The 14,146-nt window shown below is 38.0% G+C and overlaps 1 protein-coding gene across 2 annotated transcripts in view; it reads left to right on the top strand.

Annotated features, from left to right (window-relative positions):
• RFC1 (replication factor C subunit 1) overlaps positions 1 to 14,146 on the top strand; it is a 32,841-nt gene continuing 18,695 nt past the window's right edge. Inside the window, exons 1-4 of one of the 2 annotated variants that reach the window (XM_066317105.1) lie at positions 1 to 84; positions 5,079 to 5,207; positions 6,162 to 6,237; positions 6,705 to 6,824. In XM_066317105.1, the coding sequence (XP_066173202.1) occupies positions 82 to 84; positions 5,079 to 5,207; positions 6,162 to 6,237; positions 6,705 to 6,824 (328 nt within the window). In that variant the 5' untranslated portion in view covers positions 1 to 81. The remainder of the gene's footprint in view (positions 85 to 5,078; positions 5,208 to 6,161; positions 6,238 to 6,704; positions 6,825 to 14,146) is intronic. The other variant, XM_066317106.1, reaches the window with a different exon arrangement.

Raw genomic sequence — 14,146 nt, forward strand, 5'->3', positions numbered from 1 at the left:
CGCCGGGCCGCGGGAGTTGGCGCGAAGGCGGGAGCATGGAACCGGGAGCGTCCCGCTAGGCACAGGCACCGCGCCGCCGCCATGGTGAGGGGCTCCCCGCCGGGCCGGGGGCGTGCGGGGCGGGGGCGGCGCAGGGTCCCGCAGGGTCCCGCCGGCCCCGGGGCAGGCTGTGAGGCCGGCGGGGCCCGGCGCGGGATGGGCGATGAGCCCTGCCGGACAGGCCCCGGCGGAGAGGCCGCTCCCGACCGCGGGGACCGAGGCTTCCCACGAACCCGCGGCCGAGGAAATGCCCTTGGCCGGGGGGGGATGCGGCTGAGCCTCTCCAGTTTCCCTTTCCCCGAAAGCGGGTGGGGAGGAGGGCGCGGTCCGTGGGCCCGTCCGGGGAAGGAATGCGGATGAGCAAACCTTCTGTAGAAGCGGTGCGCCGGAGCGTGACCTCTTCCTTTAACTCCAGCAGGCACACGAGGCGTTTCTGATGCCGAGCTGGAGGGTGCGGAGTATTTACAGAAAAACAATTCGATGGGGGAAGGAAAGAGCTTGAAAGTTCTGGAAGTAGACAATTGTTTATAGATAATGATGCAACCCTCCGTAGGATGCAAAGAGATTTTAGATATAAACGTACACGTGTTCCTGTGCTTTCCAAAGTGCTGCTCACCTATTGCAGTCACCATAAGATGGTATCCCCTTTTCATTTCTGGCTCAGAGATGAAGTCTTTTATTCAGATGGAGCCTCTGTGCACATTTTTTACTGGCTTAACTACAGATGTCATTTTGCAAGTTAACGTGCAACTCTAGTTTTGGACTCTCCAAAGAGTTTAAGCTTGTTGGTAACTTACACCTGGTGCTCTGCAATGGTGGGTGATACAATCTGAGTCTTCTACTGTACCGACAGAGGTCTGCCAGCACTAAGGCTCCTGGCACTATTAAAATGTGATATTTTCATGGTTTGTTTTGGGCTGGCCGATGACTCCAAATTTATATGGAAGGACAAATCTGCCTCTCCTGTGTCCCTGCTATCACCTTTTTAGAAAACTGATCTTCTGGGAAGGCTTGCTTCCTCCTTTCCCACCTTCCCAGAACAAAGGCATTCTCCCTCTGCGTGATCTTCTGAATGTCACGCATCTCACAGTGTCTGGCCCTGTCTTAGAAGGGATGAAGACAACCATCATTTTGGCGAGTGTAAAAGTTGCCTCATCCCATTCCTTTTTCACTGCTGAAGTGGCTGCTCAACCATCTCTGCTGCAGCTGTGGAAATAGAGACAAAAGTACAGTGATGTTGTTAATGGTGCAGCCTGTTCTGCTTGTGCAGTGACAACACGAGCATATTGCAAGTCAGTGTCACACCCTTGCAAACTTTTGTGGTGTAGTGTCAAGTGTGAGTAGCCTCTGGTAGCTTGATTCTGCAGCATATTCTCAGCTGTGCAGAACTGATGTGTGCAGAGTTACACAACAAACTGATTTGTATTAGAAGGGATTTGTTTTTTCACCCAGATTAGTGGCCATGACCCAGTTCACAAGCAGCGAGCTACAGTGATACACCTGAGGGAATGAATGCCCAGAAATAGGGGTTTCTTAAGTTTCCTTTTGCTGAGAGGGATACTCATGGCTGGAGCATCAGCTGTGATGCACTTATAACTGTGATACTGCTTGAAAAACTGCTGCAGTTACCACTATCAGTATCTAACTGTTCATTAAGTGTAGTTATCCAAACAGGTATTACTGGTTTCACTGAAGTGATAGTGTAAGTATGATTTTAGTTAGTGCAGTTGTTCTGAAAGTGCCAAGTGTCAGAGCTCATATGTGGTCAAAACTTGCGCCGAAATAGACAGATGGAAAGAAATGTGATTGTTTTGATGTAAGGCCCTCATTGAGACACACAGTACCTGAAGTAAGGTGCATTACTTTCTGCTGCAGTCATTGAGCTAGTTGGTGAAGTTCAGTTTTCCATCTTGTGTTTTGAGGTGCAGACTGGATTATATGATGTTACTTTGGAAAATATTCTGCCTTACTGGACACTGGTCTTGTAAAAACACTCTTTGGGTTACCAGTTTTTGTCCTGTCGAATAAATGAGTTTCAGTTTCTGTTTGTGTTACTCTCCCCAATAGACAGATACAAATCTTTGAAGAGAAAACTTGTATGGCAGTGCCATCTAGTCCTTGCCTGCTCTGGAAACTGCTTCAGATCCTCCATCTTACACTGTAACAGAAGACCACAGTAATTAATTATGCCAGGCTGCAACTCTAAGCTGAGCAGGAGCCAGCTTTTCAGGCCTTCAGATGCCCCTCTAACCAAGGGAGGGTGATCAGACATTCTTAGTTACAACTCCTACCTAGGTGGGTCTGCTCAAAGTTACCCCTTGCTGGTGCTGCTGCTGGAGCAGCCCTGGGGAGCCACACCAAAATAGCCTTGCCTGTTAATTTTAGCCTTGTGGGCAAGGGAACAGCCATGCTGGTGAGTATGTCCAGGATACACAGGGCATATTGCTGTGGTTTTGGAGAGGAAGGAAACTTGACAGTTCCAGCCTTTCCTCATTGGAACGAGCGTAGATAAAAGGTGAACACACAGATTTTCCACCTGGTGGTCCTATATATGTATGGATGGCATAAGATACCGATAGGAAGGTCAGTCAGAGTATGTTAAATAAGCCCAGGATGGAGGAAAGTGGTCATGTCTGGGATCTAAGCTTGCATGATAGATACCTCTGTGGCTTGGTTTCTGCAGTTAGTTATGCAATGAATTAATAATTTCTCTGGCACATCTTTATAAAAACATAAAAAATCTGTTTCATGATTCTTGGATAAAAGCTTCACTGAAAGGTAGCTTTATTGTTGCCCTGAGGCATACTTTTCTCCCAAGCAATTCCCTATTCGCTGTGTTATGTCAGCAAGTGTTACCTTTTCCTCTGGGGAGCAGGATAGCTGAAGAGGACTGGTGAATTTATAGCAGAATATTGAAGAAGACTGCATAGATGCCAATCTTCCTTTGTAGCTTAGGGCTGTGTATTTTAAGTTTGCATTTCATAAACCTTGTATAAATCTTTAAGAGTTCTAATAGTATTGCCTCTTCTCAAAACACCAAAAGGTTCTGCAAAGCTTTTGCCAGAATTATGTACACTTTATGTACATAATTTTTGTAGTGTACATAAGTGTACATAAATCACTTATGTACACTGGTTCCAGAACCAGAATCCAAACTCAAGATCAAGTTAGAGGAAAAGTAGTGGTTAATAAATCTTGCTTAAAAGCCTTTGGAAAGGCCTTTTGCTGAAAAGCTTTAGAAATAAGTTCAAGCAGATGTAGGGTTTTAAGCTGGAGTAACCAATTAATATGTATTCCTTACTGCCACTTTTAAGGTGTACAAGCTTGGTGATTGTGATTTTGGGATGTATTAATGTTCCCTCATGTAACATTTTCCAAGTAGCACAGAGGTTGTTAACTTGGTTAACAGTTTTTAGTGAAAACAGTAGAATGAATAGAGCCTTACTGTTGATCTAAATTAAATCCTCAAGTATTTTAAGCTTTAAAGTAATAACTATTAAAAAAAAGAGAGAACCTTAAAATCACTTTATTTTCAGTGTTGTATTAAGTAATTAAATTATTTTACTACATAAAGGATCTAATGAGACTTTTTTTTCTCTTGCCTATGTCACCTTAAGATGAAAAAGAAGTCAGTAATAATGAGTGTAATTGGGCAATTAAGTCCAAATATCTTTTTGGAGACTTTTTAAATAGATGCTGTCTTCAGACCTATTAGCTATATGTATTGGCAGTCAAAATTTCAGTGTTTAATATAGTACTGCATTTATATTGTAGGAATATATGTAAAATAGTAGAATGTTGAAAATCTATGCTTCAAGGCACGAATTCCATGGATGGAAAAGTGTGAAGTTACATTGAGGAAGAATGATTTTCAATCTGCCATTTGCTGAATCCATATTAATATATGCAATTAAAACACAAAGAGCCTAAACTTTCATGGGAAACGACATTTTCAATTTAGAAAATTGTTTTATGTTCACTAAATAAATCTATACATGTTCCGTCTTGTGTTTATACTTTCAAATTACACGTTCCGTTGATTTTAAGCCCTAAATCCAAACTGACAGGAGTTGACTGTTAGAAAAAGAGCCTCAAAAACCCCTCATCAATCAGACTTGATGCCAGTTTCTTCAGAATGTACTCCTTTACTTGTAGTTCCCTGTAATGATAAAGAAGTGCCAGCTGAACTCCATGATAGGGAATAGTTCTCAGCTGTTTATAGTGGAGTCCTGAGCCCCATCCTTTAACTGCTGTCTTTGATTTAGGTCACAGGAGATACTTCCTTTCTCTAACATGGCTGCTAAACCTGGAGCTAGTGATACCAGCCAGGTATCTCTGTTCTCAAATTCTTTTAGTAAAACTGGATTGCTAGATTTTTAAAAGAGTAGTAAGATGTGATTTTGTGTGTACAGTAGTGATTTTCTAAAATTTAAGCTCCAGCTGCTGATTTTACGTGCTTAGAAAGCTTGTTATGGCTGTATTGTGGTCAGGTACTAAAATAAGGTAAGAAAATAGATCTTGCTGGCTAGATTTTTAGTGAGGTGTAAGTTACTGTCTTAAAAATTTATGGGAAGGTGGAGAATGCAGTATGTACCATTACTTCACTGTTTCAAGCTCCTGGTCCTTTTCTTTCTATGTGGGACACTACTTCATAGCTGTGTTAATATTTTTAACTGTAGAAATACTTTGGTTTAGGTTTGCGATAATTAATCAGAAACAAAAAATCTATTTGTACATCCGTCTTAAGTCATGGTGTTTCATTGCTGCTGGAAGTTTGTCTTGCAGTATGTATTGGTGAAGATGCCCAGCTAAGGAAAAAATAATTTTTTTCGTGATTCACAGACTAGAGTCAGGTGATGTGGGTGTCTAAGTAGCTACTTTTAAACTATCTGGGCTTTGTTTTCTGAACTGTAAACAGAATTTCAAAATCAATAACTGTAATGGAGCTGCTGAGAAGGTACCTTCAGTGCACTGCTATGTTGTAGTGTGAAGAGCTGTCTGTATTTAAAAATTTATAAATCTCATTTCCCTTTGACTAGGATATCCGGAGATTCTTGACTGTTGTACCTTCTGGAAAGCGACAGGAATGTGAGACTGTGAAAAAGAGTGAAAAAATTAAAAATGGTGAAGGACCCTCAGGTGGGAAGAAAAGGGAGAAGGAAACTAAGGTTAGTTTTGCTTTTCATGTTTATGAAGTGCTTGGTTTAATTTCTCTGTTGCTGGGTTGTTTGTGTATCTAACATTTTTTAAAGTCATAGTTCTTCTCATATACTAAAATTACAGATTATATGTCAGTTGTTTTTATAGGCATGGCAGGAAACTGCCACTTAAAATTAAATTCTAGCAGCAAAACTGTAGAGGTGAAGAAAATTGCTAATTTAAAAAATTTGGTTTGTAGGACAAAGGTAGGTAGAAGTTTTTACGGTTAGGTGCTAGTGTAAGAAACATCTGATGTATTTTAAGTGATTCTGACTTTCGGCCATAGTTCTCTAATTAGGTTTGCCAATGTAATTTTTAGTCTAATAAACCCAAGGTTTGTGCCCAGTAGATGTAGACATATCATAAAGGTGTCATGCTTACAAATGAGGTAAAAGTCTGAGGTGTAGTGCCTGCTGACCAGTTTTTTAAACACCTGTGCAGGAAACATGACCATTGTGTTTGTTGGGATCACTTCTCTAAACTTGCTGCAAAGACCAAATTCTTTAAAATGGCAGATTAAAACTAGATTTGTTCTGGTTTCAGACTACTTTACATGTTAATCATCCGAGCTGTATAAAAAAGAAAGCAATGGCCAAAGCTAGTTTTAAAATCACTTAAAGAGTGGAAGAATTTCTAATACGATGCAATGTTTAATGTGAAACGTAACAGTTTAGAAATAACATGCTACTTTAAATAAGTATTCTGACTGTGTAATTTCAATGTGGAAATTCTTCCTTGTTTTCTTCATGCTGCATCTTTCCCCTTCTCATGCAGAAGTTAGCACAAGACTATTTGTAAATGTAATACTGGAAAATAAATAATTTCTGTTAGAATTTGTTTGAAACTCATAAATTTGAATGTCTGACTGACTAAAAGCTGAGAGGATCTGTTTAATGGTTGAACTAATGGACTGTTATACTTAGGTGAATAATTCACCCAGTGATGATGATTCCCCACAAAAGCGGACAAAAAAGAAGAGAAGAATCATCTATGATTCAGGTAGTGTTCACGATTGTTTCTGAATATTCCTTTTTTTTTTTTTTTTCCATCAGCATGCCATATTGATTAGGTAAATTGTACATCTGAAGCTTTTTGTGGGTTGAATTTTGTAAACAGTTCCTGTTCAGCAGTGAGGAATAGTAGGAGTACAAAATTAATATATTGCTGCTACCTTTAAAATACTGGTATTGTTTGGAGATTTGGCAAGTTCTAACCTTTTAGTATTGGGAGAGAAAAGGAGAAATAATGCTCTCAAGACTGAATTCTGACCAAATTTTCATTTAGTCATTTATATGGTGGCTAAAAAGGGAAGCTGTGCTCTGGCCTTCCTACCATATGGTAGGAATATGGAGTCTTTTTCTCACTCAGCTGAATATATGTGAAGATGTTAACTGTTATATGATCTGTTACTTAAAGCCTATGTGTATGTGGAGGAAATCTACATTTATGTTGTGGTCAAAACACAGATTCAGAAGAGGAGGTGCAGTCAGTGAAAAATTCCAAGAAGCCACCTGAGAAAAAAGCAGCTACTTCAAAACTTGGTAAAGTTCTAAAGCAGGATCCTGTTGTTTATATTTCAGAGACAGGTAATGGAAGAAATATATCATTACGTGTTCACCTGAAGTGGGGTGGGTTATGTTACAGTGGGATGGATTGTTTGACTGATAGACTCAAATGTGACCATAAAACCAAATATTGAGGCAAACAAATTATGTTCTTAAACGAACTAACCAAGAACGCTTCAGAAATTTAGCCTCAGGTACTGTAAAGTCTGGAGCAGGGTGAAAACTTAAGTGTTGTTGAGTACTGGCTTAGGTTGATTTAAATAGGCATATAGTTTAATGAGGCAGTGCTTCCTTGCTTAAGAGAATTCCATAGATTTAGGGGAGGAAATTAAGGAAGTACCTTTAATATAGTTTAGCTGCTCATTGGCATACTTTGAAATGACTGTTGGCTGCAGATTATAAAACAGGGAGTATAATTTTACCTGGTATATAATCTTCCATGTCTAATCTCTGCATGATATGTTGGTGACTAAAAAGTTCTTGAGTTTTCATTTTACTTCTCAACACAAACATTTATTTTGTCAGTGGCTGCAGTGTTTGCCTGTACCTGTGCACTCAGTCTGAGTTAGGCTGAAGCTGTAACTTCTGCCTTCTGTATTTGTCTCTGGAGTAGAGTTCTTTACTGGCCACAGTACTTCCTGAGGAAACTGTGATTGAATTAACAGACTTGAATCCAAATCTGTTTTGAACAAAAATGGTTTTTAAATAATAGATTTTTAGTAGAGCTTCTGTAATCCCTCTTTAAATTTTATTATACTTGTTTTGGAAGAGTGGACACTGTCGCTAGGTATGGTAGTATTTTTCTTTTGTAAGTTTATTGCTAAACATAAACATTGCCTCCCTATAATAATGCCATGCATTTTTAAAACAAAGAGATTGTTTGCTGCAGCATTGCATTAGAAATGTGGCTCAGCTGGTTTTTTTCTGTACCTTTCTTCTTCCTTGGGATCTTTTCTATCTCGAAGATATATTGTGCTTATTTTGTTTGTCCTAGGTGGTTGACCTGACATACTGCTGTATCATATTAAGTATTCAAATGAGCTCAATTTTCCAGAATAGCATTTTATTCATCTTATTTACCCTTTAACTCAAAGCTTTGTTTCCTTTGACAGTTTTTCCCACAATTCTTTCCTAATTAAAAGGATCTTTAAAAGCATTTATCCCAGAATAGGTAAACGATCAAATTCCTGGGGAATAAACAGCATATATTTAGGTTTATTATGCAATTCCAAGTGGTGTAATCAGGTTTTTCTGCATAGGGATACCATGGGAACACTATTCAAGGTCATTAGTGAAATCCCCAGAAACCATTGGCTCAAGGTTACTCTTATCAAAAGAGTCTTAAGTACACACAGGTTTGATTTAACAGTGTATTTTAAAACAATGCCTTTATAACCCTGAGACATAATGCTTGAATTTTGTTTACATTTAATTTCTATAAATTGTTTCTTCAGCTTGATGGAACTGTCAAGCTGAGTGCATTTTAGTGGTATTGATACAGCAGTTGGCTTGAGATAAGTACGTTTTACCAGGATAGGAATATTGACATGCAGATAGAGAAGGTCCTAACAAAATTTGTAGATGTTTGTCCTTTCTTTTTTTTTTACTGTTAGGGCCCTGAAAACTTAAATGAAGAACATGCTGCTTGGACTTGCTGCGAAGTCAGAATCTCAGTTCTCAAAGGTTCTGTCCGTGGCAGTGTTTGAAAGAGCCTTTTGGCATCAAGAAGGCAGTAGAAGTTTAGTAGTTAATTGCCTCAACCTATTTTTCAATTTAATTTGAAACTTCTTTCCTATTGTTGCTTAAATTTCTTTTCAGCTGATCTTTATATCTCTGTGGGATGCAGCTTTCTCCAGAAATGTTTGGGGAAATCAACCTTTTGGTTTGTGTAGGAGTAGACTGATCTGGATTATTGCTTTGTGAACAAGTTAATCTTTTAAAAGGCAAAAGAACAAAGCAAGAATAGTTGCTCTTTGTTTTTATTCATACATTTAATCTAAATAAATATTTAGTTTAATGATGGCCAAAGATAAAACGAAGTTATTCTGCACTGCAATAAAGGGGAAAAAAAGAGCCTTTTTTGTTGGTAGTACAGTCTTAGGGGCTTGGGAAAAATCCAGATGTTCATTTTACTTGTGAAAATAATACTTGCACTGTTTAATGAAGTATGGAACCTTGAGCTTTGTAGATGACCTGTGAGTGTGGTTTGTTGAACCTCATCTGGTTTCATCACAGGTGGCTGTTTAGCAAGAATTTTGACCTCGCTTGAAGTGAATACTTAATCTTTTATAGACATTGTGTAGAAGTAATCATGTCCGTTAGCAATTGCCTTGATTGCTTAAATATTTTTAAATATAGAAAAGTCTTATTGTAGTGGTAGGCTGAATTATTTATAGAGGTAGAAAAACTGATGTGGTAGTCTCTGGGTTACTGGAAAATTGTTCCTTTACAGCTCAGAAGACAGGACAAAAAGAATAGCTTGTGAAGGTCCTTGCTGAATATAGATTCTTCTAAGGTAGAGAGTATTGGGGATGGGTAAACAAACAAACAACAAAACAAACCCAAACGACCTCAGACAAAAAATTAATTAAGTGCTAATACTGGTGGGCGAACAAGTAGTGCCCACATCCAAGCACAGGTCCAAGTGGGCAGCAAGTTGTCAGTGAATAAGCGTGTCTTTCACTGAAATATTTCATGGGGAAATAAAATACTGTCACTGGCATTTCCTGGGCCATACTGGTATTGTACTTACTTATGGAAAATGCTATACTTAAATGAAAATGTGAGGAAGAGATAAATAGTACTGTGTGTACCAGCCTTCCTCTAAAATGTTTCATGAAAGGTCTGTTGCGAAGGTGTAGTTGAACCTTAAGGGAGTTTTGAAATGCATTTGAGGAATGAGGGTGGGTTCTGGCAGAAATCCTCTGAAGAGTTGTGGGGGGGTGGGTGTTGTAGAGGAGAATGTAAAATTTATTGAGGAGTGAGCCTGTTTAAAATTGATGTGGCTAGGTTTGGGAATACCAGCAGTACAACATAAGGGTCATATAATGGTAAATGTGCTCTTAAACTCTTAAAAGTTGAGAGGAGTGTTGTGTGAATATATGGTAGTAGTAATGTCTCTGAGTAGGGGGGTAAGTGTAAACCAGAAGTGTGGGTGAAGTAAAATATAATCTTATTCGTATAGAAGTGGTCTTTTTTTCCTTTCTACAGAAATTAGGATGACAGCAATACTGAAAAATAAAGGTAATTCTGAATAAAAAAGGGGCTTTATTTATCAGAAGACATTAGAATTACTTGTCAGCCTGTATTTCAAACATGGTAGGACATGAAATAAAATTAATTTTAGTTTAGTCTGTGTAGCAGCTTTTCAAGCTGTAGCTGTGTTAGCTCAAGATGTTGCTGCTTTCCTCTGCCTGTTACTATTCTCCATGCTGGAGACCTTTTTTCTCCCTTTCAGATCTCCTTATTGAGCTGCCAGAGTAATAACCAGTCCTAATATGGTTAATCTGCTGGCTTAGTTCAAAATGTAAAAAGAGGATTTACATTTGGATTTTTTTTCCTACACTGATTGATTTTGTTTGAAAACAGCACTGTGTCCTGAGAGGCTCAGTAAGCTGAGCTGCCTGAGCTGCAGCTGGAAAAAATTAGCACATTTGTACTTGCCTGTATTGCTTGAAGTTACCTTTTTTCCTGGTTTATAATTATTCACATGGCATTACTGAATATTCCTTTCACGCAGGTAACTTCAGGCAATTCAACCAGAACATGAAATTTCATTGCATGGTGGGATTCAGGTCTGCTTCTGTGAACTATTATTTGTAGGAAAGTAATCTGCTGAAGTGAATAAAAGTTTCAATAATAATAAGTTGGAATGAGTTAATGGACTGATCCCTTTAATTGCTTGCTGAGGTAATACACACAGCTGTTTCTATACCAAGTGCAAGCATTTCATTTGGAAGGAGTTGTTATAATTGATGGGTTTGCAGATTAAGATAATTTACTTTGGTTTAAATATATTCACCCTTCTTACATGTTTTAATGATCCCAAACTAAGCATACAGACTTGACTAACAATTTTATTTGGTATATAAGGATAGCAAAGGCTATGTAGTTTGACACTTAAGTGTCTAACTCGTGGTAGTTAACTGCATTTCAGTCTTGTATCCCTAAACCTTTTTATCTCAAAGTGAAAAATAAAGCAGATGCAACTTTCTGAGGTTACCTTTTATAACTGGAAAATCTAAAGGTAAATTTGTTTCAGGGGTGTAAAAGTGAAATGATTCAGGTAAGCTTTATATTTTATAACAGCACAGAACCTTGACATGTCAATATAGGCCAAGTGCTAACAATTGTGGTTTAAAGTGTATGTTTGTAGTATATCTAAAATCAGTTACCTTTTTGAGAAATGGCATTAAAAATCTAAAATTATGTATATCTAATTTTTTAAATGTAGTTGCAACTACTAGCTTTTTTAAATGAGGGGAAAATAAAAATACACTTTGCTAATCACACATAGTATCTTGTTTGGAAGGAGTTACAGGGCTTGAGTTGCAATAGACTTGCTGGCTTTTTTGAGAAGTGGTTATCTTAAAGGTAATCTTCTTAAAGGGTTACTTTAGGCAAAAGATGAGAACAAAACTCAGTCCTGCCAAGTGTTGGGAGTGTTGAGAAGTGACCCATGCATAGGTAAAGTAAATAAAGTCAGTACTAGGATTGTAGAAAAACCTTACCTTCTGCATCCTCAGTTTAGCTTAGGCAGCAGTGCCTGTTGCTGGAGATGGCAGGTTCTGTAGGACAGGAATTCTTTTAAGTACTTGTGCAGAAGACGTGTCATTGAAACTGAAAAAATGTCCAGAATATGGACCCAAATGCCTCAAATATTTTGTATCCTAAATAGAATATATTTAGGATACATACATTATCCTAAATAGAATATATAGAATTATATTCTCTAGTGATGAACAACTCAACAGTACAGAAAAAATAAATCAATAAAATACATTGTTCTGAAGGCCCTCTGAGGCTCTGTCCTATGCTTCTTGTTGCCATTGTCCCTGCCTGCAATAGATTGCTCCTTTTTTAGATTGGCTGAGGTAATTCCTGTACCCAAGCCTTTTAAAAGGATCTGAATTTACATTTAAAACAGCCTAGGTAATTTTCATCAGGCTCAGTTAGGGAACAGCCACAGATGTTATTCAGTAATCAACAGGTGAAACGCTTTTGAGAAAGAGTGAGGATAGGAAGGAGGAAGAGGAATAACAGTTACAAGTGACCTGCTGGCATTGGTTTATTTACATAATTGTGCTACTGCTGGGATGGTATATAAAATGAAAGCCAGCCAGCTGTGCTTTAACGTCATGGAATAGCTCTTAAACCCCCAGGATGACAGCTGTTCGTTGCTAGGGAAGTTTCTCCTTCTACATTGCCTGGCATAATAGATCCCTTCTTCTTGTGTAGTGTTTGCATACAACATAATTAAAACCAATCTCCTGATTGTCACTGCCTGTGGGTTCCTTGATCACATGATTAGCTTTCCTTTTGTCACATGTACTTGATTTCCAGAAGCCTCAACTAGAATCTATGGTCTTTTCTTGTGTTTATAGTTCTGAGCTGATCCTGGAAAAATAAAGTGTATGTTCAGGATATTTTTTTCATTGTGTAGCACACAAAAATGGATCAATGTAAACAGAAAGTACTGTTCTTGAAATAGTCATATTCTGCTATAGAAAGAAAACAGAAAAGTCATCTAGTTGATGATGAAATTGATTTCTATTTCTTGGTGAAGATCATGTCCCCATGTAGGGCTATCTTAAGGTTTGCCCAGCAGTTGCTATAAGAATGCAATTAATCTACAATTTTTACAGGTTAAAACCCAATCTTTCACTTGTATTTTCCACAATTTTTGGCTTGCTTGTATGAATAAGAACACATCTTCTTCCTTTTCCAGGTCAGATGTTGAGAAATACTGACCTGATTAGTGCAGCAGCAATAGTATTACTGTCTTGGCATTTTCAGAGCAGTAGATAAGGTTGCCTTCATGCTTGTAAGGAAAGTAGAAGTGTGCAGCTGATTAACTTTGCTATTCACTTCTGTAGCAGGAGGTGTGTGGAGGCAGTTTGTTTCAAGGAAAAGCGTTAAGGTTTTGCTGAAAAAGTTGATGTTTATCAGTACTTGAAATAAGGGGAATGCCTGGAGATCAGGTGCATTTGTGATGTGTTTATAAATTTCCTGAACCTGGAATGAAACTGTAGCCTGAGTGTCAGTCCCCAAAAGCCTCTTTTGAAACCCACTTAATATAATCAGGCTGGTTTTGTTTCCTAATGACAACTTGCATGTTCTCATTCTCCCTTTTCTTTATTTACATTTATCAGTGACTGTTCATAAGTACGTCTCTTATCTGTCTTCAGACACTGCTTGCAGTCAATAAATGCTTTTAATCATGTAATTTCTTGAAACAACATAATTAAAGCCAAGTTCTAACTATTGATAATATGTAGTACTGACTTCATAAATGACTTGAATCCATATATTTCTTAATTAAAATCTAATTGTATTTACTTTGTTCTACTCAAGGGAGAGCAATATCCTGTTGGGTTTTGTTGCTATTTGTGGTTATAAGTGAATAATGAAAAAAATCAATATTGCATACAGATCTTCTGATAACAGTAATGATAGTAAAAAATGTGGTTTTTTAGGTTGAGCAGTCCTTAGCTTAAGAAAAGCTGGGAGCAGGGGGGCAGAATAGAATTTGTATCATCTTAAGACAAATAAATGTAATTATATCTACATTAACTGCTGATTATGGTAACAGTATATTTTACTCCTGCGTTGTTTTTTTTTTTTTTTTTTTGTTAAACTGAAAAATTTGAATGAACCAAAAATATTCTTGAATTTGTTTGACATAAGCAATCTCCTATTCAGGCTTGAAACTATCATAAACTAGGAGTCTACAGCATCTAGTGTCCAAATCTCCCTGATAAGTCATAGCATGTTAAATTGAGCTAAATGGCAGCAGGACATTCACTGCTGCATCGAGAAAATAAATTGCACTGAGAATAGTAAAGCTTTTAGCTTTGTATAAAACTTGCTGCTGTCAGCTGAGGGTCTGGGATTGAATTTCCCCTTCCATATATTGCTTTGTGAATTGAGTTGGCTGAAATGCCACTTTCTCTTGGATAAAATTTTAACTGCTGAACCAATTTACTCCCTTACAGAGGCATCTTTGTGTTACTTTTTTCCCTCTCTGAACTTTCTCTCCCAGCAATAGGTGGAATCCTGCTTGGTTCTCATTATCTTCTGCCTAGTAAGTGTTCAGTAGCAGCAAGCTCTAGCTGATGCCTAAA

This window comes from Sylvia atricapilla, chromosome 4 (genome assembly GCF_009819655.1).
Source record: "Sylvia atricapilla isolate bSylAtr1 chromosome 4, bSylAtr1.pri, whole genome shotgun sequence".
Taxonomy (NCBI): domain Eukaryota; kingdom Metazoa; phylum Chordata; class Aves; order Passeriformes; family Sylviidae; genus Sylvia; species Sylvia atricapilla.